Genomic DNA, 27,479 nt, shown 5'->3' on the forward strand with positions numbered 1-27,479 from the left:
TTATATTGTTATTAACAACATTCATCAATTGATATGAAATATTCTAATCCACTCAAATTACAGCTCTACTAGTTCTCTAGTCTACATATTGGGTTAGTGTAGACCATCTCAAGGTTGACCTTGTGACCGACTAGTTCACGAATATTATCCACTCCATACATGATCATCGTAGGTCTGAAATGAGTATCACATTAACATTTTGTATCATGTATATGCTTTACATGCAAAGTTAAGTATTATCTTTTGCGTAATACGAATGGTAAATAAGATAAGAATAATGCTATTATGTGCATGGCTGTAAATGTAGTTTTAAGCATACCATATTTCCTTGGTTAAATGTCATACCTTCAATAGTAACTGCACTTAAGCGGTGCCACAATCGATTTTAATTGAGTGGTGGTTGAGTTCAAATATTCGCTGCATCGACTTTTCAAACCAAGGCAATAAATGCTGTGGTGTTTAACCAAGTATATATGGTACTTACAGAGATAGTTAGACTTTGGCCCTTGATTAACATGCACCCTCAGTCAGTATACCACACTGTATGGTGTTTATGCTATCACATTTAATAGTGCCACTACACATTTGAACAGTGTATCACACAAAATATAATGTAGGTGTCACTTTATCAGTAAATATTACACCTGTGAAAATCTTTCCCATCTTTTAAAGCAAGATTTACATCTTTTGTAAGCAATATAACCAAATAAAATGTATCACGTTATGAAACTAACTAGTGACTTCTTATATGATACAGTTTAGGAGCATTAGTTGGAGCAACTGAATGTAGTAATAATTGTATTAATATAGTTGTCCTTCTTATGTACGACAGGTTAATGTGTAAAAGTACGTCCAGTGCAGCAGTATTATTGGGAAAATTTTGTTGTCCTAAATTTCAGGGGGGAAAGATAGTACTGCTGTGGTAAAAAACAATATTTGAAATTTGACAAAGACGGTACAGAGACAAGAAGTTAGTTAGATTACTGCGTGCAGGTGTACACATGCATAGGATCACTATCTGATAGGGATCAAAACAGAAATTAAAATCTGAAAGTTTAATACCACAAAGCTTACCAGTGTCAGTGGTTAGTTAATATCAATATAGTTAAATGTTTACATTTTCCCTAGCTTAAACAATCCTTTCTATATGGCTAACTACCACCAACAAGCACCCAATATAATCTTGATGCATGCATACCTCTGTTGTAAGTATTCATGGTCCCACCTGGAATACTAAGAGGGTCAGTGAGTCACCCTGGTCAGTATATTACTGGTTTGACAAGCTGGTGTGGCTCCACGTAAGTTACAGACAGCAAGACCCAATTTCAAACACAACTCACCGTTTGTGAGATTGCACATAATTTGAAGCTGCTACTGCACTCCGGCTCATCTAGTCTCTTCCTCTAGTTCCTATTCTAGGTTGGCACTTATCAATCAGAGATCATAAGCCACTTCCTTTTGTGTTTACAATAGCTAAATGATAAGTGTCATTTCAGCTGGAGAATAAGATTGTAGTGCAAATTTCTTTTCAAATCAAATTGCCTCCATCGAAAGCTCTTGGTTATATATACTTTTGTTGTAGCACAATGGTGATTGATTATCATTACATGTGGTACAATCTGGGTTGGAACAAATTTCCACAAAGCAGACGAGACCTGTTTGACAAAGGCAGGTCTTATTTACTGTGGCCAAAGTGACCCAGAAAATCCAGGTATTCCAATACTGTTTAGTATAGAAACAAATACATGGAAGCGTCAATGTATTTGTTGGTACAACAGAAATTAAAGTATTGTTAGCTTAAATTATCCACAAACTAAATTCTAACAATGATTAATTGGTAGTTTAACAGATAGGTGAAGTACAGACCTATGCTAATAACATGCACAAGACTCAAGCGGTAAAATTGATGCGATAAAAGTAGCAGAACCAGTACATGTAATCACATTGTTTGAATTAGCTACAAATTGTCATAAAGAGGTGCCTACATGCTGATAGCTTAACAGCCAATAGCAAATCAAATGAGGTGATGTTACAGCTAGCATCCTACGCACACTAACTGCACAAATCACAAGACAAAACTAACCTCTCCAGTGATAGCCCCCAAGCTATGACAGACACATTATCAGGTAGCCCCATCGGTAGCAACATTTCTGGCCTAAACACACCAGAGTTACCAACCTCCACCCATTTCTTGAGACCTATAAACATACAGAAAATCCTTTTACCAATGATGTATGGCTTCTTTTGTTACTATAGTTGCGAGTTAATTTACAAGTACATACGTACAGGTACATTGCATGTAGTACAGACAACATATATACAGGTATTTTAGCATACAAATTTACTGCATCCTATAGTACATACCTTCGTGATAGCTGAACACCTCCATGCTAGGTTCAGTGTATGGGTTGTATGCTGGTTTGAATCGTAACTTCTCAATACCTGCACATATGGAAACAGAACTGTGATTGCCACATCAAACCAACACTTGGTATAAGAAAACTGCCACAACCTTGACCATGGGCGGACATAACAGAGCAGTACCTCAACAAGGGACAGAATTGGGGTTACTGCTTTAAACGTGTAGCTTGTTACATATCAATAGCAATGTAACACACTATAGGTTTACATTACTCTAATGAATTACATATTATTCTGAGGGCAGTAACTAGTAGAATATAAGATATACAACCTGCTAAACACAAACACCCCAAGCCTACAAATAACATATTTCTCATGTATTTCAGCCACAAAACATAGCATCTTAGCCTCAGAAGCACTCCCCATGCATTATCACTCTTTGTAAATGCCTACCATGCTATCTCCAGCATTGTCTTAACTCCCATATGTACTTCTTGTGTGCTGGGTACAATTAAAAGAAGTAACATATGTTATAAATTATGGAGGTAATATCCATTACATAGTATCCGTTACTTGTTGTGTACAGTACTGCCCAGAGATAACGTTACAATCCCTTGCGAGTGTTCAAATCCAGGCCACCACTTAACATGACACACGACTGGAACACATCACCTGCAAAAGCACGTGGTTACTGGAGCAGCCACCTGAGGGAGCTCGTGTGTCGTGCTACACTTGGTGAGTTAGCTAGCACACACAAGCCAAAGAAACTCGCAGGTCGACAATGGGCTACACGAGTGTCAACTGCTTGCGAGTGTAACGTTACCTCTGGGCGGTACTGTATTACTAGTTACTGCATTATTACATAACACATTACAATTGTAATGCACTATTCTCAACTGTGATCATGGGTATTTAGTTGCTGTAAAATAGCAAGCAACTTCTTAAAGACACCAAAGAAGTGCACTTAGCTGTGGAAAATTCACCGTAAACAACTTACAATGTGCATGTTATTCATACTTGAATAAGAAACGGCACAGTTTCCCATATAGTAGATGTTTACAGACAAGCTCATGCTATTAACTAGTTAAAACATTATAACTGCATCACAACAAGTGAAGGGGCTCAGATTACTATGGCTATCCCACAAGATGCACTTGTCAGGTGCCTTGAGAAAATAACCACATCAGTAAAGTACCATGAATTGTCTTGATAACAGAGCTCATGCAGCCATTAGCAATGTAAAGGATGGGGAAACATGATGGTGTGCACTACACACTTGAAGTCTACAAATTGTTCTCTAGTGTTAAGCAACACGGACATACTCTCCATAATACAATAATGGTCTGCTACATTGTATAGTACTGCACTGCTTAACACTGTAACTCTAGAACAGTATGAATACACACAAAGATGTAGCTAGTTACTTGTGAACGAGAAGCCTAAGACAATATTACTATGAAGTAATGAATTGGCTCTCATGAACAAGAATAAAAGGACGTTATTATAAAACAAAAGAACAGGGAAGATTCTCACAGTGTTCTTGTTGGCAAAACCTAACCTATGTGAGAGGAAACCTTATGTCTTGACTTGTTGATAATTAATGTTGGCCCTAGTGTCATTGTGAGATGTGTCTTCAGACACTTTTGATTTTTTTATTCTTCACTTCACTTAACAACAACTCGTACGTAACCTAGTAACTCCTTCACAATATGTCGACTAAAATAGAATGCAGACATTGCAAAAATATTCATGTGTTTGTGCTTGCAGCAATGATACTAGCAGTAAACAGTCAAGAAGTAAACATTATTGAAGTGATAAAATTTGGAGAATCAAAATATCAGAAAAATAGTATTACAGATAAACATTTGGCACACTGCATGCATACACACACATTTGAACCAGTAGAGCTGTTGTGAGATACCGACCTTATTCAATATTACAGCATACACAGAGACAGTCTAAAGGGTCACTTTACTAACTGCATGTTCACAAATTACTCACTCAATAAATCCTACATGTTTCTATGCAGCTCTAAAACAGCATACCGATAGTCTATTGTGGCTATAGCACTTTCAATTTAGCACCTCAGTTTACTAATTGGGTTAACAACTACACTATGGTCACATTACCCTACAATGTACTGAACACTTTGATGGTCCAAATTGACTACCACAAACTATCCTTTGTTACATAATGAGTATAGTAATGGTTACACAATCACAGGAAGTGTTGACACATGCTTAACTACAAACTAGTCAAGTTGTGAAGTATCAAATTACTATACAATGGGAAATTGTGAACGGTTCTTACGTTGAGCAACGATTCTCTGTGTTGAATGGTCAGTGTTTTATATTGTTAACTTGCTGAAGATTCATGAGCTTGTGCCAAACTCTAGTGAAAAAGCCTCATTCTTTGCCATCAATTAATAGCTTCAGGTGGGAATAATTTTCCTACACGCACGCATACACACACACGCACGTACGCACGCACATGTGCATGCACGCACGCACGCACAGACACACACACACACACAAACAACACACACACGACCACAAGTAGGTAAACTAGCAAGCAAGAGCTCCATCTTTTACCAACCTAATTTCCTAAAGAAAGCATACAGGATTCCAATGAGGTGACCCAGTGTTAGATCATAATCAGCCACTACTCCTTCAATCTGGTGAAACTCCGCCAAATGAGTTGCATCTAGTGTCTCATTACGGAACACACGATCAATAGAAAAATACTTTGCTGGAGTGAACTTTTCCTGTGAAGAAAACATCATCACCAATAATACTAACATTTGAACACATACAACATACCACACAAGTGGAACCAAATATAAGTAGACATGGACGTACATGCTTGAAGTACATACATGTGATACATCTACTTATAAGGCTTTATTGTTAGTTTCTTATCCTTACCACATCACCATTCATCAGGTTATTGGTATCATGCACTGATTACTAGCCATTACACATATTTTGAAAGTCAGTAAGTACGGTACCGCCAAAATGCAACATCACAAGTACATGATTAAAAAACTCGATAATAAAGAGGCGTGGTAGCTGTTTTGTTTGCGAGTAACAAAATAGTTGTCATGCCCCTGAAGGCTCATGAATAAATTGGTTTCCATGCCCTGTTATGAGCAAGCTTTTTATCTGTGTGCAATTAGTACTCGCTACATTGCATTTGGGCGGTATGATAGCTGCTAGAGTAGACTAAATTTGAATTCATAACAATGTGAGGTAGCTACGTACGTAATTAAAACCATCCAGATAATAATAAAATCTTCTCACTCTCATCATTGTTATTGGTGGATGACAAAAACTCTAGCCTATGTCAAATTCCAATGGAATGTGGCACAAGGCACTGCTAATTGGCACAACCCCACATATATGTCAACGTATTGTCATTAACAGTTGATACTTTATTAGTGCAGGACTGCTTAAGGGTATGTGTGAATATATGACAAATTTTTTTGCCTTAGTCGGTCTAATCAGTTCACGTATATGAATCACAAACAACCCTAACTTGCCGATGATATTAGAACTGATGTGACATGCTAAAGGAAAAACTTTACACTTTGTATGGCATTAAGTACCTGACTGATAGCCAGTGTGAAATGTGTACACTATGAGTGCAGTAAACAACACCATCTAATAATGAACATTGAGATCACACACACACTTGGCAGGTTGAACTATAACACACACTGAGACTTCAACCCCGAGGGGACTTAGTAAGGTTTTAGGTTGTGTTAGAATATGAATATTGAGGAGAGGATTGACAATTGAAGAGCATGTGGCCTACTAGCTCAAGAAATAGCTATCAGGTGTGACATTAAAATACTGGAGGCAATATTATTCAATTATGACAACAGAAGGAATATGTGGATAACCAAAGCCAGAAATTAGGGACTTCATTACATAGAAGATTATATGCTAATGGTTAAATCACTATTTGAATTAAATAGATGAATACTAGTAAATCAAGGCAATTCGCATAGCCATTTGTTCTTGCTGACTAGATCCAATACATTTGTACTTCATGCAAACACAAAGACAATAGTGATAAAACATTTACTGCTGGGCTAGAACGAAGGTCAAACTTTAACTTCCAAAGTTTCTTACCAAAGCTTCGAAGCTTTGATATATGCCATATTAGTAATTATTGTCATACCTGATCGGTATACAGTTATTTGGTCTCACACTTTGCTGCAGCTGTAGTAGTAGTACAGGTTCTAGTACAACAGCTTAGACTACAAATATACCAAATTTAATCAATGATAGTTGCATGGTTTTTTGACTGATTAGACATGCCAGTATCCATGGTTACAAAGCTTTGGAGGAGTAAAACTACCGTTAAAGATTGCAAAACTTCCGAACCTTTGTCCCAGCCCTACTATGAAGTTATCAGATAATTGTTGCCAGTGTTTGACACATGCCGCACACTTAATTCAAGTACATAAACGTGTAAAATATAAAATTGCAATAATCAGACCTGCAAGGCATCTGCAAGAAGCCCAAAAGTTACACAAAGTTTTGGATTCCAGTGGAACACGATACCCCCAGATCATTACAGGCATTGAAAGTATTGGGTAGCTGGCCAGAGTTAATTTTAGTAATTTAGTGGCCTTGCATTTGAGGTAAACAACTAATTATGTTCATAGTTAAAATTGTGATATTGTTGAATTGCAGAGGGAAAACTAGTAATAGCTAACTGATAATTGTTAATGAATGTCAACAAAGTTTTAATTGATAACTAAACCCATACATTAAAGAAATATAACTACAGACACGTACAGACACACAGACACATACACATACATTGACAACCACATGTGACACACATTCAGAAGACACAGACCTGTTGTCCTAGTTTGTATAACATCCGGGCACTAACAGCAGTCGTGTGCGTCCTCAAAATATTCTTCTGAGCTTCCTCCAGTTTCCACTCATATTTGTACCTGCCAGGAACACAGTAGAGCTTACAGTGGAACCCACACACCATGTGACCATACATCCAAATTAGCAACGTGTCCTGTTGTACACTTAGACCAATCCAACTCAAACCCACAATCATGCTTTTCAGTTTTTAAAGAAGTACATAGAAATATTTGATGGTGTTAAAGGATGCAGTATTCCCTTGTGAGTGACTACAATAAAGTCTTAAACACTGATGACAACTTCTCAATTTTGCAAGATTGGTTACTTGTTAGTTTTTGAGTCCATGTTCAGCTCTATTCAGCTCTCGATCCTGTTCTACTACTGTACATCACTGTCTAACCACTTTGCTGTCGGATCAGTTTAGTTACCGTCTTAAAGGCAAATTAAATAGCAAGAATGGATGCGCATTCCATTTAGAGAAGTTCAGTATGGTATGGTATGTTACACATTGAATTTAACCATAAACTGATTCAACTCGAGATGGAGGGTAGTGTAAATGGGCTACAACATATAGGGTAACCATGGAGAAGAGATGCGATTATTAAGATGATCATTACAATTTATAATAGCACAGATCTTCTATACTGAGAGGTAGGTAAATCAATTGGTATTTTAAGCAGTTTGAATAGCATAAGATATTGCGAGTACAGATCTTTAAATAAAGTAGTGCCAACAACGTGAACAGAACCCAACTTCACTCTATTTTCTTTCTATCAACATTCACATGGTAGACACATGTAAGCAAATGGTAGCCAGATATTCTCACAAGTCTTATCAAAATACATCAACAACTAGTGATTCAGGAGTACCATACTGGCTGAAATTTGAATGGAGTGTATGTAGTGATTTGATTATCTAATGGCTGGACTTCCTTTTGTTGGTGCCATGTGTATTAACTCTTATATGTTACTCAAGAGTTCATAATAAAATGAGGCTATACAGTACATACATGAGTATTCACTGCTCACTCCTAGCAAACATGCTAAAGATACCTCTCACTATTTGGCTTCCAATTTAGTACACAGATATATTGAATTTTACACTCAATTTTTTCGGCTCTAGAATGCATGCTGCCATATATTAACAAGAGCTCAGTAAAAAGACTGGTTAGCTGCTAAGGTTATCTAGTAACACAATAGGTTCTGCTTGTTGCTGATGAGATTTTGCATCTACTGACAAGCGATTACATATCTAACAAAAGAAATCTCTAAATGTTTGACAAAAGAAAAAGTTGACAAATTTGACATATCTGTTATATTCTTTAACTTATAACACCATTTGAAAGTGCCTTTACAAGTATGTGTTTAGATCTTGAATTTTCATGATTGTCATCAATGTTTAATTCGTCAAATCTGATCAAGTGTGGATTCGTCGGCACTTTTCCTTCCATCAAAATTTCCTGTCATGCAGTATGATATAACTATTATTGTCATACATGACTGCCTAACCAAACATGGTGCCTGGCATTCATGCTGGTATTAGAAACCATTACAGACTTGGCTCCAGTTAGGGAAAGAAATGCTTTATGCGGGGGTGGTTGGAAAAATGATTATAAGAGTTCTGGGACACATATGGAATAGATCTACCAATTCACACATTAGAATACTTGGTGCTGATGCTGGGGTTGAGAGGGTTTGGCATTCCTTTGAGATCAGAAGATGGATAATGATGAAATGCTGTTGATTTCAGTTCCGTTTGAACAGCTCCGTCCATGTTGTAAGTTTCACATTATGAGTGAGACAAAGCTAAATATGTATCTTCAAGCTAAATCTCCATTATTGTAATGTTTCTGGGTGGGTGGTTTCGACTAATCCACTTTGCTTAATATTTTTAAAAGTTGCCACAAAATGCCTCAAAGTGTGGAGAAATATGTTCAGCATAACCAACCCTACATATACCTCTGTAAAAGTACAGTATCTTTTAACATAGCATTAAAATAAAACACCCCTGGGGGTATCCCTCTTCATAGGAGTCACTCACCCTTCAGATCCAAAGCCTCCATCTTGATGAACAGTTTTGACCTTTTCTAAATATTCCTTAGGAAATTCAAATGACCTTTCTGGATCTACACACACAAAAATGGTAAAGCAGTCAGCTGTAAGGATCACTATTCACACTACCTTTAAGAAAGAATGTATCATGAGCGTCCCTCGCTGGGTGTTGTTGTGGCTGAAACAAGGCATCAAAATTCCAGAAGGAGCTCTCAATATAATTGTTTGTAGGCATTTCAGCAAACCTGTGGGTAGAGACACTTATGTAAGTTGATGAAGGGATATGATTCTCAACAGTACCCCACTGTACTGTGCAATGTCATCTTTGTCATAAATGTGTGGACATTAACAAGCCAGTACCTATGCATCTACCAGAGCCACAACACTCGACTGTTACTAAAAGAACGTATCTGCATGTTAGCTATGTGAACATGTCATCCACCCACCAAGGCATATAATGGTTTGCAAATATGAGATGGTGATATTCGATACACAATTAAATCATACCCCATCTCTAGAAAGATCTGTCGGTATTGTGCTCGGACTTTCATTAGCGGATGTAGATGTCCCCTTATAGGGGGGATCCCCATTGCACTAAAGTTATAATCCTTGAAAGTTCTCTCCTTCCATGAACCACTGAAACACAAGATCCAACATCACTGTAACCATAACAACAACCAGAAATTCACCTAGCAATCATCTCTGGAGTAAGGTCAGTGTCCTGTTTTGCTACTGACGTGGAAAACTTAGCTCCTTTTGAGACAATGAAACTTTTGGTGACACTACAAGTACATGAAGAGTATGGTTTATGTACATATGACATTTAACGCATAGAACTATTTTCTGAAATACGATACAAATGTTCATGTATGTCACATGTCTTTGCAACATCCAACAGTGTATATACATTACGGCCTGCCCACAATTTCTTGAGAAGATGACTGTAAATTCAAATCTTACTATTCTTTTGCTGGGAAGTATGCAGGTGACCGCTAAGATTCGAACACAATTCAAATTTTGCAATTTGTATAATCACAACTGGAGGTTATTTTGGCTCTGTACTTTACAAAATCTTAACCTCACAAATAATCACAACACTAACGTGTTAATAACTAATTTTCTTTTCTTGTATTCTTTTAGTTCATCCTCTGGGATGGTAGTGTTGCCCTTAGCAACCTTTTGGAGCTTCTCCTGTACCACGTCAGTAATACTGTCTACCTGTAGAGGACATGACATTGTCAGCTACTGCATGGAACCCGCCACCCACAGGTTTAGTAACAACTTAATTATGGGCTCTTGGTATGGCTGTATTGTATATGTTTGCCTTATATAGGACATTAGTAGCGTAAGTGACCTATTATCGAACGGTACCTATTATCGAACATAAATATCATGTAACGTATTCGGAAGTTTACAATTTTATTCCGCATACTCGTAAGGTGTTTATATGGAGAATTCCAATGGTGTAGCCTATTCTTAATGAGCTTTCCATCCTTTAGAGTTTATGTGTGGACATCACAGCAGTCTTGATACTCATCACCACTGACGAAGAAATGAAGAAAAAGAACACAGGAATCGCTGTGAAAGAAGTACAACTTGAGCGTGATTTTGGCGGCGGATTTGGACTTACTGTTTGTCATTTACCTGAGTAAAAGATGTATCCACGAGGACTGTACAGAAGGGGTTGTTGTAAACAAGGATAATAAGACTGTGTTATTGGTCATAATGTGCTGATTTCTCACTGTACGCATTTTACACTAAACGATTCGCTGTTGTAACTCACAAGTGCATGCTTGTATCAAAACTATACTTCAGTTACAGTATCATGGTACTTCAGATAACACGTTGATATAATAGTTAAGAGTGTGTAGGGTGCACTGAAGTCACCACAGTAGAAAAGGTGCAAAACGTTTGATAATTGATTAACGCAAATTAATGGGCGTTCAATAATAGGTATTGGTGTTCGATAATTCAAATTTTACGGAATGCAGAAATCCACTCATAACACGGACACTAATCGGATACTATTACTCAAACTTACGTGAGGTATTCTACAAGAAAGGCGCTACCTCCTGGTTAAAAGTCGAGGTTGATACTACTTTCCTGGAGATATTTATGAAGTAAAGTATAAACTTTGTTCGATAATCGGTCACTTACGCTACACAGATATGAGCAATATCTCTTCCTAAATTATAGCATTGTGGAATTTCGCTGCATTTAAAGTGTATACTGGTGTCTGTATTGTGTACATATATACATTTTCTGATACACACACTGAACTATTCATATACATGTTATGATAATGCATGTAAATATTCTAGAAACACACTGTATTTCTACCAATATCAGGCCATTGAAATAGTTTACAATGCACACATACATCAATACATGTACACTGTACCTTTCTGAACACTCTTGCTCCATCCTTAGCACTCTTGTCCACTCTCAACCAACCATTAGACATGGCCTTACTGAACCCCACCTTAGCATTAGCACTGCTTTTCTGTAAGAGAATAATAATAATTATAGTGTTACAATATGACATACATATTGCTCTCTATAATTGCACTGTCAAGACCCCAGCCCCTTGTATAGGCTACATGTACGTTGGGTTCCAAGTCTCACTACTGGGATGCAAACTAATACATCTAGTATTTGGCCACTTTGACAGACTAAGGTTTGCATGGCTAAACTTGGAGGGTGGAGCTACACAGCATATGCTTATCCTTTATGCCCTGGGGCAATTCACCCCCTCCTGTGACTGCGTAGTATTTATTGTTCAGACAAACACGATCCATTACAGCTATTCCACTTGATGACATCACCCAATACTCACTATCACATCAACTTGAAGGGTACCAACACTTGGGTCCACTGCACCATACACTACTGCTTCATGGCTTCCATGTTGTAGCACTTGCTCGCCCTCATCTGTTAGTGACCATGAGTTGAAGGAGCGTTGTTCACTTGTTATCACCTTCAAATAAATCACTTCAGTCACTCAGTATTAATGGATATTTCATTTATTGACTCACTTCTCCCAGAGATTCTATACTCTTAATGGCGCCAACCACAGTCTGGTGGTCCCGCCCCGTGTTAGTCGCGTACTCGTACGTATCCAACTGTCCTTGTTGATCTATCACCTGCAAGATCTCTTCCAGCAAACTGGCCATGATTTAGCAGAAAACCACAATTAGTTATTGTGCGTATTTCGAAATACATTATTTATTTGTAGTAGGTTAAAACGTCATGTCTGAGTTTTTTCGGTCAGCGTTAGGATATTTTAGCGGTACTTCGGGAGAAGAAAGCGAGTTCGTTGGACAAACAGTCGATTTAGGTAGTGGAAATAAACTAAAGATCAAGAAAGTTATCGCGGAAGGTTAGTATCAGTGGGCGTTAATTAGAAATAGTTCTGTTTTGGCTGAAAATGAACAATAAACCAGTAGTGAAGTGGTGTATTGATTGTGATTAGTTGACTGTTCTAAGTGTTTACACATCACTTTTTTTGTAGATTTCCCAACAAAAGTTGTGTTGGACCAGTGGGTGTTTCAGGACGTGCCTTTATTGTGTAATGCGTTGTGTAAAGGCAACTTGTGTTAAAATATTTGGTATTTAAAACTACTACGTGTATGTAATGTAACATTTGTGTTGAATGTATGTTTCAGGACACTGCTGAAAAGCAGACTGAAGCAGTGTCCCTCAAAAAATACATAAAAACTGCCGTTACCAGTCACCATTGTGTGAACATCAATCTTCTCAGTTTGATTTGGATATGATGTTTGTTTCACTCTTCAGTCTTTGGCCAATCTTTTGCAAGTGGCTGGTTGTTATTATATTGTTTTAATGTGTTGACTTGGTTTAAACAAATGATCATCTATTGTCATTGTCTTATTGTTCAACCTTCTGGTCTTTATTCAGTCATTAACATGATATCACTGACAATATCAATCAAATTAGCAACTATGAATTGTGGTACTCTCTCAACCGTGAAGTTCTTATGGCCAACCATTGTTTGTATGCATGTAGTTTGGTATACGATATAAACCTGTCTTAGCCACCAGAAGGTCACCTTTTAAAAACTGCCAAATAGAAAATAGATTTCCCAAGTGCTGTAAATAGTCCACTTGTCTAACATAGCCTCCTGCTTGTTAAGGGAAAAAATTCATGGCCTGCCAGTTTTAGACATCCAGATACCATTGTCATTTAGAGAGAGAAAAATAGCTGATATTTCTTGTCCATTTTCTTTTATAAATTTTCTGGTATCGGTACATAATTTGATGTGCTATTAATGGTTGGGTGAAAATCTGTTTGTGTAGCGAGATATGTGGGTCTAGAATACTTATTGCAACTTTTACCAGTAAAATACAAATGCAGACTTTGTTGAAAAGAATTTAAATATTGTTTTTAATGTCAGTTTCATACAAATCAGTGTAACACAATAATTTGTAATGATGAATAGCCACATTCATACAATATTGCGAATAAAACTTCATCTGTCGTTCTGCCCTACTGTGGAATTAATTTGCCTTTTATCTGCTCTTCATTACATCCAGGTCAATTATTAATCAAGGTTTTGTTTAGGGAAATTTAATTCTCTTGGCCCGACTATATTTGTATCAATCAGACCTGCCCTAGTACCCCCCCATGTGCTGAATTAGTATGTCTATTGTGACATGTGGTGCGTTTGACATGTTACAGTGTGTACCATTAAATTTTATGTGTATGTACCAGTACTAGTCAAATATAGTATGCTGTAATACTGTCTTACCCTTATAAGTGTTGTGTGTCATTGTGTGTATACTAGTATTTTAAAAAATTGCTAATTTAAAAATGAATCAAGAAAGAGTAGTGAAACAAGAGATGAATGATGGTATTACAGTATAGCTCAGGGGAAAGTCCCTACTTTGGCATTGAGCAAAATTATAGCTAATTTGCCATAGTAGGGACTTTCCCATCGAACTATATATGCTGTAATACCATCATTAATCTCTTGTTTCACTACTTTTTCTTGATTGCATAGACCCCTACTTCATTTTTAAATTAACAATTTTTTTAAATACTAGTTTTTTTTAATTGTAGCACAGCTAGTTACAGTGTAACTTGTGACTGTTCTATTAGCTTATTAAACTACGTACTGTGCCAAAATTGGAAGTACATAGGCCCGTAGTAGCGTGCATAGCTTACCTTTGATCATAGTAGCAGTGGTGCTCAGATTTATGACCTGCCTCAGTACGATGGTCTATGTTCTATCCCCCCCCCCCAGGTCAGAAGTTGTTCGAACGAATAGGCCCTTTCAGTTGTCTGGAGCTTAGTCTCGACTAACAGGATGAAGTAATACAATTTCCACTCGTGTACTATTCAATCACTCGCTGATCTCGCCATCCGACACTGAGTGGCCAAGTCAGTGTGTTCAGAGGAACAAGCTGTCGAGTATTGGTCCATCTCAAATCTTTTCATTGATTGCAGTCCAGGCATTGGTAAAAGTTGGAGTGACAACTCAGTGGCCTTAATGTTTCACGTGCAACACTTGAAATTATAAGCGAAATTATAAGCGCCCCGCTCTTTCAGCTGCATAAGCGCTTTCTGAAATAATTTTGTGGTGTCTACAGAAAAGTGTTGATACCAAAAATTAATGCCTCGGTATGGTTTCGATGCTTGACAACCAATCTGATTGAAGATAAAAGGAAGGAAAGGCGCACAGGGCGTACACCCGTCTGAACCCCAAAAGGCACATCCCACTGGTGAGTTTGTTGTTGTGACGTAAAATGGTGACCGTGCGCTGCTTTGTTTTGGCTCTAGGCTTGCAACTGTGGTCAGTGAGTGAGAGACGAAATTTCAAGTTTTGGAGATTTTTTAAAAATTTTATATCCGGTCATCAGTGTTTTCTTGTTTTTAATGGACTAATGTTATTCTGTAAAGGTGATTTTTGTGGCATAAGATGTCTCTAGGATGGTTTTTGAAGGCGACATTTTAGACAGCTCGCGTCATTTTCAGGGGATCCCTACTTAAACAGTACTACCGTACTGTTTGATACTGTTGAGTGTGTAGAATGACTTCAATTTTCTGTACAATTGTCGGTTTACGATACATGTAATGTTTGACTTGATAAATCATGGTGAATATTTTACAGTATAAAATGGCTATATCATGTCAGATGTATAGTTACTGGATGATATAGTTCTGAAAGTTGTTGTAGCACTAACACTGGAGAATAGCACAATCTGCTTGGGACTTGCATGAATATTAAGACAAGTTTTTTACATGTACATGTCTGTTTGGTTGTCAGTACATTACCACTCTGCTAATTCCATGTATTACGAGTGCTTGTGTTACATTGTGTGTTGTGTGTCATGTCTACAGGTGGGTATGGATTTGTGTTCATTGCACAAGATGTTCGTACTAGCAAGTTGTATGCTCTGAAGGTGAGCCAGGCCAGTAGTAGTGTGTTGTATGTACTAGTGTGTAGTAATGGATGATTTTAACAAAAATATAATCACCATCAATATACATGTTCATTTGGAAGGTTAAACATTGTACCCTTCCAACTATAGCAGCATATATGTGGCACTACTAGCTATGTGCAACTACTGTATTTCAGTTGTAGGTATGTGTACTATACATGCATGTACATAATTCAGTGTTGATAGTTTTATTATGTCTCCGATGTGACGTATATATACTGTGATATATTCCTTTAGCGACAGGTCGTTGTCAAGGAGCAAATTGAGCTGGTGAAGAAGGAGATCTCATTTCTTGTATCCTTGAAGACCACATCACATTATAATGGCTGCCTAGTAACCTTGTTGTCCTTAACAACACGTTGTTGCTATAGAAAATATTATCAGGACATAATAATATTATTCAGTTTGTGGCAGCTGCTGGTGTGCCTGCCAGCAAGACGTCTCATGGTAGTGCTGAATTCCTTATCCAAACTGAGCTCTGTACAGGTAAGATTGTGATCCCTCAATGGAACTATACGGTAAATGTTCTGTCTAAAATTTAACTCATACTACATGCACAATGTTCCTGATAAACTTGTGGACACTGATGACAAGGACATACGTTCATACAACACAGCATTAATGCACACCTTACTCTAATAGAATGTACACAAGTTCTTCCAATACACAAGACACTGTCATATGGGGAAAAGCACACATGGCTAAATTTACCATGGCTAAAAGTTCTCAGAAACTTTTCCTGACCGCATTCCCAATACAAACAAGGGTGAGGTTAAAATTTTTGTAATTATAGAAAAATTGTTGAGTACTGAGTAATTTGTTATCATGCATGAAGCAATCTTCAATACGAAATGAAGAGTGTATCATTACTTCAGCTACAGTTACACCAACCTCGTCACTTTTCACCAGCATTAAACCAGGTCTGCAGCCCAGCCTCTTTTGTGAGCCACACCCACTTATCGGGATATGTTGCTGTCTGCAGGCTCCCGTGGAGCCATGCCCACTAATTGATTTTTATTGTACCTAGTCTTTCACAACAATATCCCAAGTGTTACGAGTACAAGGGAGCTGGAGTATTTCACCTTGAATCGGTGTCCACTGGGAAGCCTTGAGTCAGAATTCGCCTCTTCCTCCAGTATATAGCTAACGTCACCAAATGTCATGTTTTGCTCTTCGCATCCACACATGATGAAACTGTAAACCGAAGCTACAAAAAATTAGGACCATGTGTTATGAAGGTTTTCATGTACAGTTTGTACCTTTTTATCTATTACTTTGTTTGCTACACAGGAGGGCAACTATTAGAAGTGGTGACTAATAACCACCTCACTCCACGTCAAGTGCTGCGTGTCTTCTATGAGACATGCTCGGCAGTAGCTCACATGCACAATCAAATTCCACCAATCATTCATCGTGATTTGAAAGTAAGTGTGTACATGTTGAAGCCACCACCTTAATTACTCTCCCCAGATTATGGTCACACTCTTAAATTTAAGCCATTCCTACATGTGGGTTACACCCCAGATACATACAAGCTATACCATAGTTTTAGTAACCATCTATTGAGGTATTGAATAAGCTCCCCTATCAAATCTCTGTATGGATCATATACTAAAACTTAGTGTATCCACAAAATTCCATTCTATTGCATCCAAACTTCAAATAGTTTGTTTGTCCTGTAAACTATCTTAATCTGTTACTATAATCTACTGTTTATAGGTGGAGAATCTATTGCTCAGTGCTAAGGGAGAAATTAAGTTGTGTGACTTTGGTAGTGCCACAATCAGCCGAGTACAACCTGATGATAACTGGACCCAGTCTCAGAGAGGGCTCGTTGAGGAGGAGGTAATTCTTATGTATTGGTGCACAGTGTGCCACAGAACACCTGTGTCACAAAGGTGTTTAGATAATGAACTTGTTCAGGTAATGAAGTCCATTCAACAGGTCTAATAAAACATACTTTTCTCCAAGAGGAATGAAACAAACTAGTCTAATAGAATGGTCACTGTATGATTGGGTAATTTTGGTAATTGAGATCCTACTCTACACACAAGCACTGAATGTATTATCTTTATGAGTAGTACCAGCTCATATGTACATGTCCCCCAATACTGTAGTAGGTTTTGTGTGTGAGATTAAATGTTTTGTGAAGCAGCTGAATGTAACCTACAGCAGTAATTTTGTGATAGTGAAATGAGAGTATTAGATAGCTAGTTGCCTAGCAGAAATTGTTGGTAGCATACACACGCTGTACATAGCTTCAGTAAGTTTAGGCCTCATACATAGCACAGGCTAGATAATAGCAGTTAACTATAGAATATAGTGTGAATACTTATCTGTGTAATGTTACTTCTAGCTCCAACGTAACACCACACCAATGTACCGTGCTCCTGAGATGGTAGACCTCTATAACAACTATCCCATCGATGAGAGAACAGATATTTGGGTTAGTCCATCCCTGCTACTAAAGTAGGAGCCTTTTTATTCCCTCATACAGGCTCTAGGATGTCTCCTATACAAGCTATGCTATACTATCCATCCATTTGAGGATGCCTCCAAACTGAGTATCATCAATGCTAACTACAAGATTCCTGAGGATGATGTGTCATATTCTATATTTCACTCATTGATTCGTATGTGTGTCTGTCAGTGTGTGTGTATGTCCCTTGATTAGTGTGTCCTAGATGTAAGCCGCGGCACCATCCCAGAGCCTATGTCCTAGATATTAGCGATGTCCAGTCTAGTGTATAGCCACAGTACATATGCCCACAGTGTTTATGAGACACTGTGTATACGATATTGTTGTTTGTCTTAAGACACAAACTGCATGTGAAAGACCCTATTTTGTTTATAGGTCTGAACTATTAAGGGCTTTTTGCTATGATCATTAGGCCTAAATATTTTGGAGAAATTTTTTCAATGGCTTCAAGGTTTTGGGGGTAGCAGCGAAAATTTTATCATTAAAACATCAGACTTCCATATATAGTCTAATACGTTTTGGGATTGTTCACAGAGTGAAAATTTTAAATTTATTAACCTCAAAAATATTGTCCCTTGAAATGTTTAGGCAATACGGTACCTTCTTGTTGCTGGTATTAGTGGTGCTTGCGGTTAGATTGTGTCTTACATTTAGGTGCCTGTCTGGTGGTGGACCCATGCAAACGCCCACCAGTTAATGAGATAATTGCCCACCTGTATTCTGTTGCCCAGCAACTGGGTGAAGACCTAAGCTCTGAACCAGTAAGTAACGTAGTGTTGTCATGACAACATGACTGTGATATAGTCAATAATGGCAGTTATAATGTGGTGGTATTTCAACACATCTTCATGTATTTGTATATATATTGAACGCTCACATAAATTGTTCATAAATGTTTTCGGGCTACATATATGGCTGGCATAGGTGTAAGGTTTTTGCTAGATGTTATCTCTTGTGTTATTGACTGGTATACTGTGTTACCTGCAGACCGATCCCTTACCATTGTCAGTTCCACATGGTGAAGGGGAGTGGCTGGAGCATACTGCACAGCAGGCACACAAACTATTTGGCATGGTGAAGGGTGGAGCTGAACACTTGTTCAAGAACATCAAGGACACGTCCAGCAAAGTGATGCATACTGTAGCTGGGTTAGTACATCTGTTCATTTGTTTGTCTGTGCATTTGTGACTTTTCTGTCTGCTCATCCTTTTATCTGTCCATCCTTTTGTTTGTCTGTCCTCCTTTTTGTTTTTACATATTGTCTGTTTCTCCATCCATCTCTTTGTCTTTTACCCAAGTGAAGTTTTACATACTTTAATCATACTTGTGCTTCAAAAAAGGCTAAGAAGTAGTGTTTTAGTGTTTTACATTATCGCAATACATGTTACAAATTGCTGAATGTAAGTTGTAAGTCTGTTCAATTAGAGTATTTTGTATACTGAAGAATGTGTGCAATTTTTCTCTGTAGAAAACGCACAGTACTAGACATCAGCTATATCACCTCTAGAATATTAGGTTAGTCTGTAATGTATGATATATCTATAATTATTGGTTGGAACCTATTTCACAGTGATGTCACTACCGTCAGAGGATCCATTACAAGGTCACAATCTTGATGAGGTCAGAGCATTCCTGGATACAAGACACCCCGAGCAATACCTGGTGTTCAACTTGTCAGACCAGTCCTACGATGCCAGCAGACTACACAATCAGGTTTAACCAGTGGCATTTGTGATTATGGCTTTAGTTTTGTATTTGTGTTCTGCCACAGGTGGCTGATTTTGATTGGCCAGCAAAGCGTATGCTGGACCTTGAGAAGTTGATTGACTTATGTACCAGTATAGACTCCTGGTTGAGAGCTGATATCAATAATGTTATTGTGGTGCATTGCTCGGTGAGTAAAATGTATTGGTATATCTGTATATGTGATCTAATTCAAGAAAACCATCAATCTACACACAATAGTACTTTTGTAATAAAATGCATTTAAAAACAATGGGTAAAAAGTGCAAGCCCCAGAAAAAAATATGCAAGTTTATATTGCCTTGCTGGTCAGTGAATTGACACTCCAGTGGATAATGGGCATCATCATGTTCCCCTATTCTTAGGGAGTTCAAAAATCCTTGTTTCATCTTCATACACAGGTGGGTTTCTGAGTTACAGACATTTGTTTACGTTGCAGTGATGAAAGAATTTATGACGATCTTTCTCCAATGAATTTGCCTTCCTTCCGGATCACAGAAGAATACCTTTGGCAAAAGCTATACCTTGGTGGATTCACGAAACAAAGATTCAACTCCATACGCCATTGTGTCAGGAAGTTATGGTGGTTTATGTAAGCGCCTGTAGATTATTTTCTCGATGTCTTCTGTACATATTGATTTATTCACTTGTCTGGCTGTCTACTGCTGTATTTCCCACATTACTTAACTTCTGAAGCTGAAACTTAGCCAATCCATTCCTCTGTCCTTGTAGACAACAAAGAACCAATAAAACAAATTTTGATAAATGTGCGTATATCGACGGTTTTCTAAAATTAGGTCACATATGGAGTGTTATAACAAAGTTCCATATGTGTATAGTAACAACATAAGTGATGTTTGTTGATAAACAATATACATATAGAACATCACTTACTCTAATAGAACATTCATTTTATCACATGTAATCAAGTTAGCTGTACAACTCTACCATAATAGTAGGGACAAAAATTTTCCTGAGTGATGACAACTTCATGAATACGTAATTGTGACTGGCTGAGCAAAAAACTGGTCGTTTTCACAGATTCCTCAAATTCCATCTTCTTGCTTCTCTGTTATCTGTACTAACAAATAAGTGGACAGCCAAAGTTTCAGCCTGTTATGATGAATAATCTTGGAGTTATAGCACTAGACAGTTGGAACAGCAATAAATTTTATTTGTACAGCAACAATACACAAACAAAATATAGGCGCTTGTTTAATCAATCAATATCTCACGAATGAAACAAACTACAAAAGGCGGGACCTGCTCACCATGAACTACCAAATCCATCAAGGTATAGTGTTTTGCTTGTACTCCTTTGTGTGGACAATGAAGAATGCTGTTCCAACAAAGAAATGATCGTGGTAAACTGTATTTCTAGTGTATTGTAAATAAGCACCCATAACTCTCTTAGTCATGGTTAGGCTGGGTGCCATGTTTGCGAAAGAGACTATCTCACAAGGGTCGGAATAATTGAATGTGTACAGAAAGTGAGTGTACACAAGGCAGTGGTGCAAATTGTCCATGGTCATGTGTGCTGGTGACAACAGATATGGGCGTGGTTCCTGAGGATCATGCAGTTGTGAACCCTGCATGAGGGCCAAGACTTAAGTAGGTAAGGGGAACTGTAGGCGTGATTCACCGTAGCCAGTTCAATTACTCTAATAGAACATACACTAATGATGAAATACTCTAATAGAACAGTCACTTTAGTGTTCAGATACTGAGGTGTAGAAGATGTACTGTATGTATTTCCAGCATGTCACTATGTGCTAAAATTTCCCCTGCAAAGCACACTATGGTTATAATAATGACATCATGAATGATTACATCACTAATCACATGTTTATAGGATGGACGATTGTTGTCAGCCACAACAGTTGTAGCATACCTTGTTTTCATTGGATTATTTGCTGCTCCTCTCACTGGCTACAAGTTGTTCAACCTCAAACGTAACCCATCAGATGCCAGCAGTGGTCGTCATAGCATCATCCATCCTCCAGCATCACACCTCCGGTGAGCCGACATGATGTCACATGTTGTAATAATCACTGTTGCTATAGTTATGTCCAGTGTATCTCTGAGATGGTACGTGAAGATGATGGTTGCTATGGTAATGGTGTTAAACCACACCCCCATCCACTCACGGTATATTCCATCAGATTGACCACAGTCCCAGTATTCAATATGCACAGGTTAGTAATAGAGGGTGGTAGGGAGTGAACCTTATCATTACTGGTTTGTATTCCATCAGGACTGGGTGTAAACCATTTATAGAAGTGTTCCAGAATGAAAAGAGAGTCTTTACCTCAATTGGACATGAAGAAATGGACAAGTTACAGTAAGGACAATTGGGATAGACACAAGTAGTATGTACATGATGTGGTTTCAAACAAGGAATAACCAAACTTAAAGTGAGGGGGCTAAGAAGGGTGGTGGATTGTTGACATAATTTATACAAATGTTTAGCATGCAGAACATGCTAGGAGGTATGGTGGCATGCTCATTAACCTTCTGAGATAGGATTTGGTATCAATCCTGACTGAATTTGATATCTGAATGCTTTGTTGAAGTACATGACTGCTCTATTAGGGTATATCGACTAACAATGCAAAACTTAACCGCTAGGGTCATTGTAGTCCATGTAGCTATTAGCATTAGTGCCATCACCTTGCTTGACTATTACAACCAGCCTTCAGTTTGCTAGAGACCCCACCTATCTCTTCCTGCAGGAGTTACACAGCTGAAGATGGGGAGGTCATTATTCCCATTGGAGTTAGTGTGTGTGGCAATACTGTAGTTGTGGTACATCACATCAGAGCCATTCCCATTGTGAAGATGTCTGGAAGGGTGAGCATTAAATAGTATGCATTGTTATCACCATGGTGACTACTATACAGGGTATGTCTGCTGTACGTATGTTCCAGTTTCAGTTTCACACTGGAGTGGTGAAATCTGATTGGACAGAAGTGATGTTTAGTAGGTAATGAGTTGATGTCATTAAATATTGTGATTGATGGTGTGCATTAATAGGAGTGATCTTGATGGTAGTGCAATATTAAACGAGAGCAAGTTCCCTTCTCCGTTTAAGGTCATAATGAGTGTTGGTGTTGATGTGTCACGACAGGGACTGTCAGCCGACAGGTGTGCATCATGGGAGAACCTGCCACACCCACAGGACACACCCCTCACTTGTTTTACATCATCAGAAGAGCAGCAGTCCATCTTGAGAGAGTTTGGTGAGTTGTTTGTTGTTGCATGTGTGTGTGTTTGTGTGCATGCATTCATAGTATATCTTCCTTCAAATTATATATATTTTCATCCATAGCTGAGTTTGACAGCAGGGCTACATACCATCACAAACAGAAACTACAACAACAACAGTCACAGTCACGTAGTAGACTTCACTCTCCACCTTCTTCATCAGCTCAGCAATCTTCAACATCACATAGCAATGACCATCATCCCTTCACTGAGCCAATGACAACTGCCTACATCCCTTATCATGATCATGATGAAATATCTCCCTCTTCAAGTGATGATGATAGTGACAGTGATGCTAATGTATTATCCACTGATAATCCTGGTAACTCACAACAAGCACAATTTGGTACACTACTCAACCTAGATAGTCCTCCTGCTAGCACTACCACTACTACTGCTGTGAACAATACTACTAGAGGCCCTCAGCCTGGTGATGATTTAGCTGCAGTGTTTAGTAATCCTTTGGTTAATGTTAAGACTGCTAACTTGTTAGATGTGTCAATTGATGACCCAACTGGCAGTAATAGCAGTAATCACTCTGTGTCAGCCCCTCCGTCACGGATGGGACTTGCTACATCATCTAGCATTGAAGACCTCCTCTTTGGTAGGGAGGAGAAAAAGACAACACCTCTGTCCCCTCTACAAAAACCACTATCAGCAAGCAGTGGTAATCTAATGCGAGGTTGGGGCAGTAATGACACTAATCCTGTACAGCAGCCCCAGAATCCAACAATCTTCACAGAGCCAACAGTAATTGGTAATATGGGGGCACAATTTGGAGCTAACACTTCTATGAAGGGAGCCGCACAGTTTAATAATCATGCAATGGGCAAGTCAATGTCTCAAGGTGCTAACTTTACCAGCACTGCCAATAAGAACAATGACATGTTTGCTCAGTTTGTCACACAACAGGCAGGCAGTATGTCATCTTCACAGAACAGTACTCCTGGTACCAGTCCATGGCCTGGAACTAGTCCCCACCCAGGGGGAAGTCCCTATCAAGGGGCCAGTCCCAGATCTGGGGGAAGTCCTGTGCCACCAGCAAATAATATGTATTGGCCCAGTAGTGGATATCAGTCACAAATGGGTAGCCATCTTTCCCAGCAGAACAAAACCAGACACCACACGGCACCTACAACCAGTGGTACTCCTGCAGGAGGTGGTTTGAAGAAGCCAGCTACTAAACCACAGCCTGCTACAGGATATAGTAGTGTGATAGGGAACAGAGATGAACGTGGAGTTAGGAGATCTTTAAATCCTACTGGTTAGTGATTGGTGTAAATATACCTCACATAATTATTGTATAGTAGTAGAGACATCTTAGGATTACCAATTGCCATTCTCAGCTACATGTAGTATTGATGTTTACATAATAGTCACATGTTTAGTAGCTATGATTTTACTCAATAGAAGTTCATGTGTTAATCCTTAAACTATACAGGGTTAAAACCTAAACTGAATGTTGATGATTTCCAAGACCTGCTCGGTGCTGAAGGGTTCAATGTTCCACCAAAGGATAAACACCCACATACACTGGATGACCTGAAGGATAAGGGTGATCTGGATAATGAGGCAGACCCTGATAAGGTTAAGGTATGTGGAGCAATCTGATCTTGAGAATGACCTTCACTTGGTGTACACCTTGTAGGGCTGAGCAATAGTATCGATACTGTGATATATCGTGATAGTAAATCACAATTGTGATAGCGATAGTAGTGATATCACTATCGCGATAGTTATGATAAACTCAGATCTGCATTAAAATGGTATTATAATAAGCCTTCTATATTGTTTTACAGTTAGTATTACCAGCTTTCTTATAAAGGAGTGGCCTGTAATAGGGGTATACCAAAGTCCATATTCATCGGTCGCCCACGCAGTTAATTAACAAATGTCCTGTGCATGCAAAACAACTCTATATGACTGCAAATCATAGCTATACAACTAAGACTTTGTTAAGAGCAAAGTGTTTCATAAACTATCGGGATGGTATTCACTATCGCGATATTTAAGGAGTAACTATCGTGATAGTAAAATTTTTACTATCGCTCAGCACTAGCGCCTTGTAATTTAAAACTAATCTACCACTTGGCTAAAATTGACCTAACCAAATGCTGGGGGAGGGGGGGGGGACCAGTTACAAGGTCTTGTATAATTCATTTTGCACTCCGTTTGACAAGTACTCAGCTACCTGCTACATCAGTTCTAATAGTAAACACAATTGACCTCTTGTAACTGGTATAGTTTATTGTGTAGGTGGTTATGCTACATATCATCAAGTACCGTCAAGAGTTCATAATAGTAAGAGAGGTACTGTGTTATGAACTCTTGGTACCGTATATACTATTTTGAGGTAGAATGTTTTGTTGATCTTGAGGTTTTGGGGGTTAGCAGTGAAACTTTAATCCTTGATATACTTAAACCTGCGGATAGTCTGGATTGTTCGCAAATCTGTGAAAACTTTATTTTTAGCTACATTGCACTCAACCTCAAAAGTATTTCCCCTTAAATTTAGGCTACATGGTACTTGATTTATTTGTTAATTAATTAATTACTTAATTAACAATACCTCCTCCAAGTCAGCTACATTTTACCCTCACTTTGTCACCTGTGAAGTGGATTTAATGTAGAGATTTCTACTCAAACATTTCAGTAAAATTGTATAAGTTTTAGTGGGTTGGCTTGAACCGAACACTTACTTTATGAGGTCACCCTGTTACAGGTGATGTCATGGTGTAAAGGAAAGGAGAAGAACCTTCGAGCATTACTTAGTTCACTACACCTCATCCTCTGGGAGGGAGAAACTCGATGGAAGGAGGTCGGGATGCACCAACTAGTCCAGCCAGACCAGGTACTGTGTGAGTTGAAGTGTACAGCCCCAAAACACTTTGTCATGGTCAAAGGACAATGCACACAGTTGAATGTATTTTGCATGGTCACTATAATGAAGTGGTCTCTATATGTGACCCAGTCTGAGTCTGGGAAAACCAGTCTTATCGTCTATTTAAAAGTATCGAGAAACGCCGGTTTTAAGTATTTAGTGTGTTGTAACTTGCCAATAGTTGGAGCTATGTGTACCAAATTTTCACATGTTTTACACCAATTCCTTACCTTCCAGAGCATCTACTGTGCAAGTAGCCAACAGCTAAGTTTCTTGCCATTTTAGATAGTTTTTAAACTGCAATTGACTGTATCAGACGAGCTCCAAAAGGGGAGGGAGGTGGGGGCCTGGAAGGAGGGCAAGAGGCTGCTCAAAAAATTGAAAAGGAAGGTGTAGGGATGAATTAGGCCAAGTTATGGCCTCAAAACTGGCTGAAATTCACAGCAGAGGTGTTTATTCAACACCACGAGGGTGTACAGCCACTTACAGCTATCCACAGGCTGACCAGAGTTCCATCAAAACCCCACACTGCATGTACGGATTGCCACTGGGCTTGGAAAAAGCAGCCAGCAAAACCAGACCACTCAAGTCTAGCTGATTTTGATTGTGAAATTAGGTAGATTATTTAAATAGCTTTGTGTTCTGGGTAAAAATCCAACCTGCTGACATGGGCGATAAGACCGGTTTCCCAGACTGGGTCACATATTAAAACAAGTATACTCTCTGGGAAATAACTAATGTTGTGTAGTTAATTTTAACATAGCCTGTTTACCTTCTCTTGTGTTCTTCATAGTAGTAGTTAGTTATCAGATAGAAATTTGTTGTGCATACCAATAATTGTATATTTGTTGCTTCATTTACTGAATTCTACAACAGGTCAGAAAATGTTACAAGAAGGCTTGTCTGGTGGCCCATCCTGATAAGGTATTATTTTACAATGATGAATAACATTTACAACTTGTTTCAGTTACAGGCAATTGGTTCACCTCATGAGAATCTCGCACGACATATATTTATTGCACTGAATGAGGCACACACAATATTTGAGGAGTCTGGAGGACAGCCCTTGTTTTGATCTCTTTCTGTTTGTATTATTTATTTGATTTGTAATGTGTCAACTAATACTGTTTGGAATAAAATAACTGGTACTTATATCACTACTTTTGAGCACTTAAATACTATGGAATCATTTTGATTTTATATTTTCATATCATCATCGCAATGAATTGTGGAGGCTAATACGGCTATAAACTGTAGGTGATCAGTATTGACCCCTAATTTCTTCCATAATACTAACTGATATAGATACTATGGATAGTGATGCGTGTTACTAAAGTATAGTGTCAGACT

The 27,479-nt window shown here is 38.3% G+C and overlaps 2 protein-coding genes across 2 annotated transcripts; one reads left to right on the plus strand and one right to left on the minus strand.

The window, feature by feature from the left end:
* Positions 1-12,528, minus strand: LOC136255507 (phenylalanine--tRNA ligase alpha subunit-like). Its single transcript, XM_066048295.1, has 13 exons — positions 12,337-12,528; positions 12,138-12,278; positions 11,703-11,804; positions 10,404-10,519; positions 9,991-10,083; positions 9,809-9,937; positions 9,431-9,546; positions 9,291-9,375; positions 7,231-7,330; positions 4,957-5,125; positions 2,365-2,442; positions 2,084-2,198; positions 1-174 (listed from the first exon to the last, which is right to left on the minus strand). Exons 1-13 carry the CDS (start codon positions 12,472-12,474, stop codon positions 69-71), a joined length of 1,488 nt encoding a protein of 495 aa, XP_065904367.1. The 5' UTR covers positions 12,475-12,528; the 3' UTR covers positions 1-68.
* LOC136255506 (cyclin-G-associated kinase-like) lies at positions 12,449-27,329 on the plus strand. The gene is made up of 24 exons (XM_066048294.1): positions 12,449-12,680; positions 15,662-15,723; positions 16,000-16,056; positions 16,134-16,248; positions 17,053-17,186; positions 17,482-17,607; positions 18,119-18,208; positions 18,260-18,395; positions 18,896-19,002; positions 19,229-19,389; positions 19,710-19,756; positions 19,812-19,954; positions 20,013-20,135; positions 21,837-22,000; positions 22,048-22,179; positions 22,239-22,325; positions 22,717-22,834; positions 22,885-22,967; positions 23,018-23,223; positions 23,313-24,512; positions 24,690-24,841; positions 25,971-26,099; positions 27,006-27,053; positions 27,097-27,329. Exons 1-24 carry the CDS (start codon positions 12,551-12,553, stop codon positions 27,202-27,204), a joined length of 3,858 nt encoding a protein of 1,285 aa, XP_065904366.1. The 5' UTR covers positions 12,449-12,550; the 3' UTR covers positions 27,205-27,329.
* The last annotated feature ends 150 nt before the right edge of the window (positions 27,330-27,479 follow it).

This window comes from Dysidea avara, chromosome 5, assembly GCF_963678975.1.
Source record: "Dysidea avara chromosome 5, odDysAvar1.4, whole genome shotgun sequence".
NCBI lineage: Eukaryota > Metazoa > Porifera > Demospongiae > Dictyoceratida > Dysideidae > Dysidea > Dysidea avara.

Bases quoted from the DNA above. Each gene is read 5' to 3' on its own strand.
- LOC136255507 (XM_066048295.1), bottom strand. From the start codon at position 12,474: ATGGCCAGTTTGCTGGAAGAGATCTTGCAGGTGATAGATCAACAAGGA. The intron at 10,084-10,403 runs GTTAGTGTTGTG...ATGTACTTGTAG, and splicing joins AGAAAATTAGTTATTAACAC to TGTCACCAAAAGTTTCATTG. The intron at 175-2,083 runs GTTAGTTTTGTC...TACTCATTTCAG, and splicing joins TGGGGGCTATCACTGGAGAG to ACCTACGATGATCATGTATG.
- LOC136255506 (XM_066048294.1), top strand. From the start codon at position 12,551: ATGTCTGAGTTTTTTCGGTCAGCGTTAGGATATTTTAGCGGTACTTCG. The intron at 12,681-15,661 runs GTTAGTATCAGT...TCATGTCTACAG, and splicing joins CAAGAAAGTTATCGCGGAAG to GTGGGTATGGATTTGTGTTC. The intron at 24,513-24,689 runs GTTAGTGATTGG...TAAACTATACAG, and splicing joins GAGATCTTTAAATCCTACTG to GGTTAAAACCTAAACTGAAT.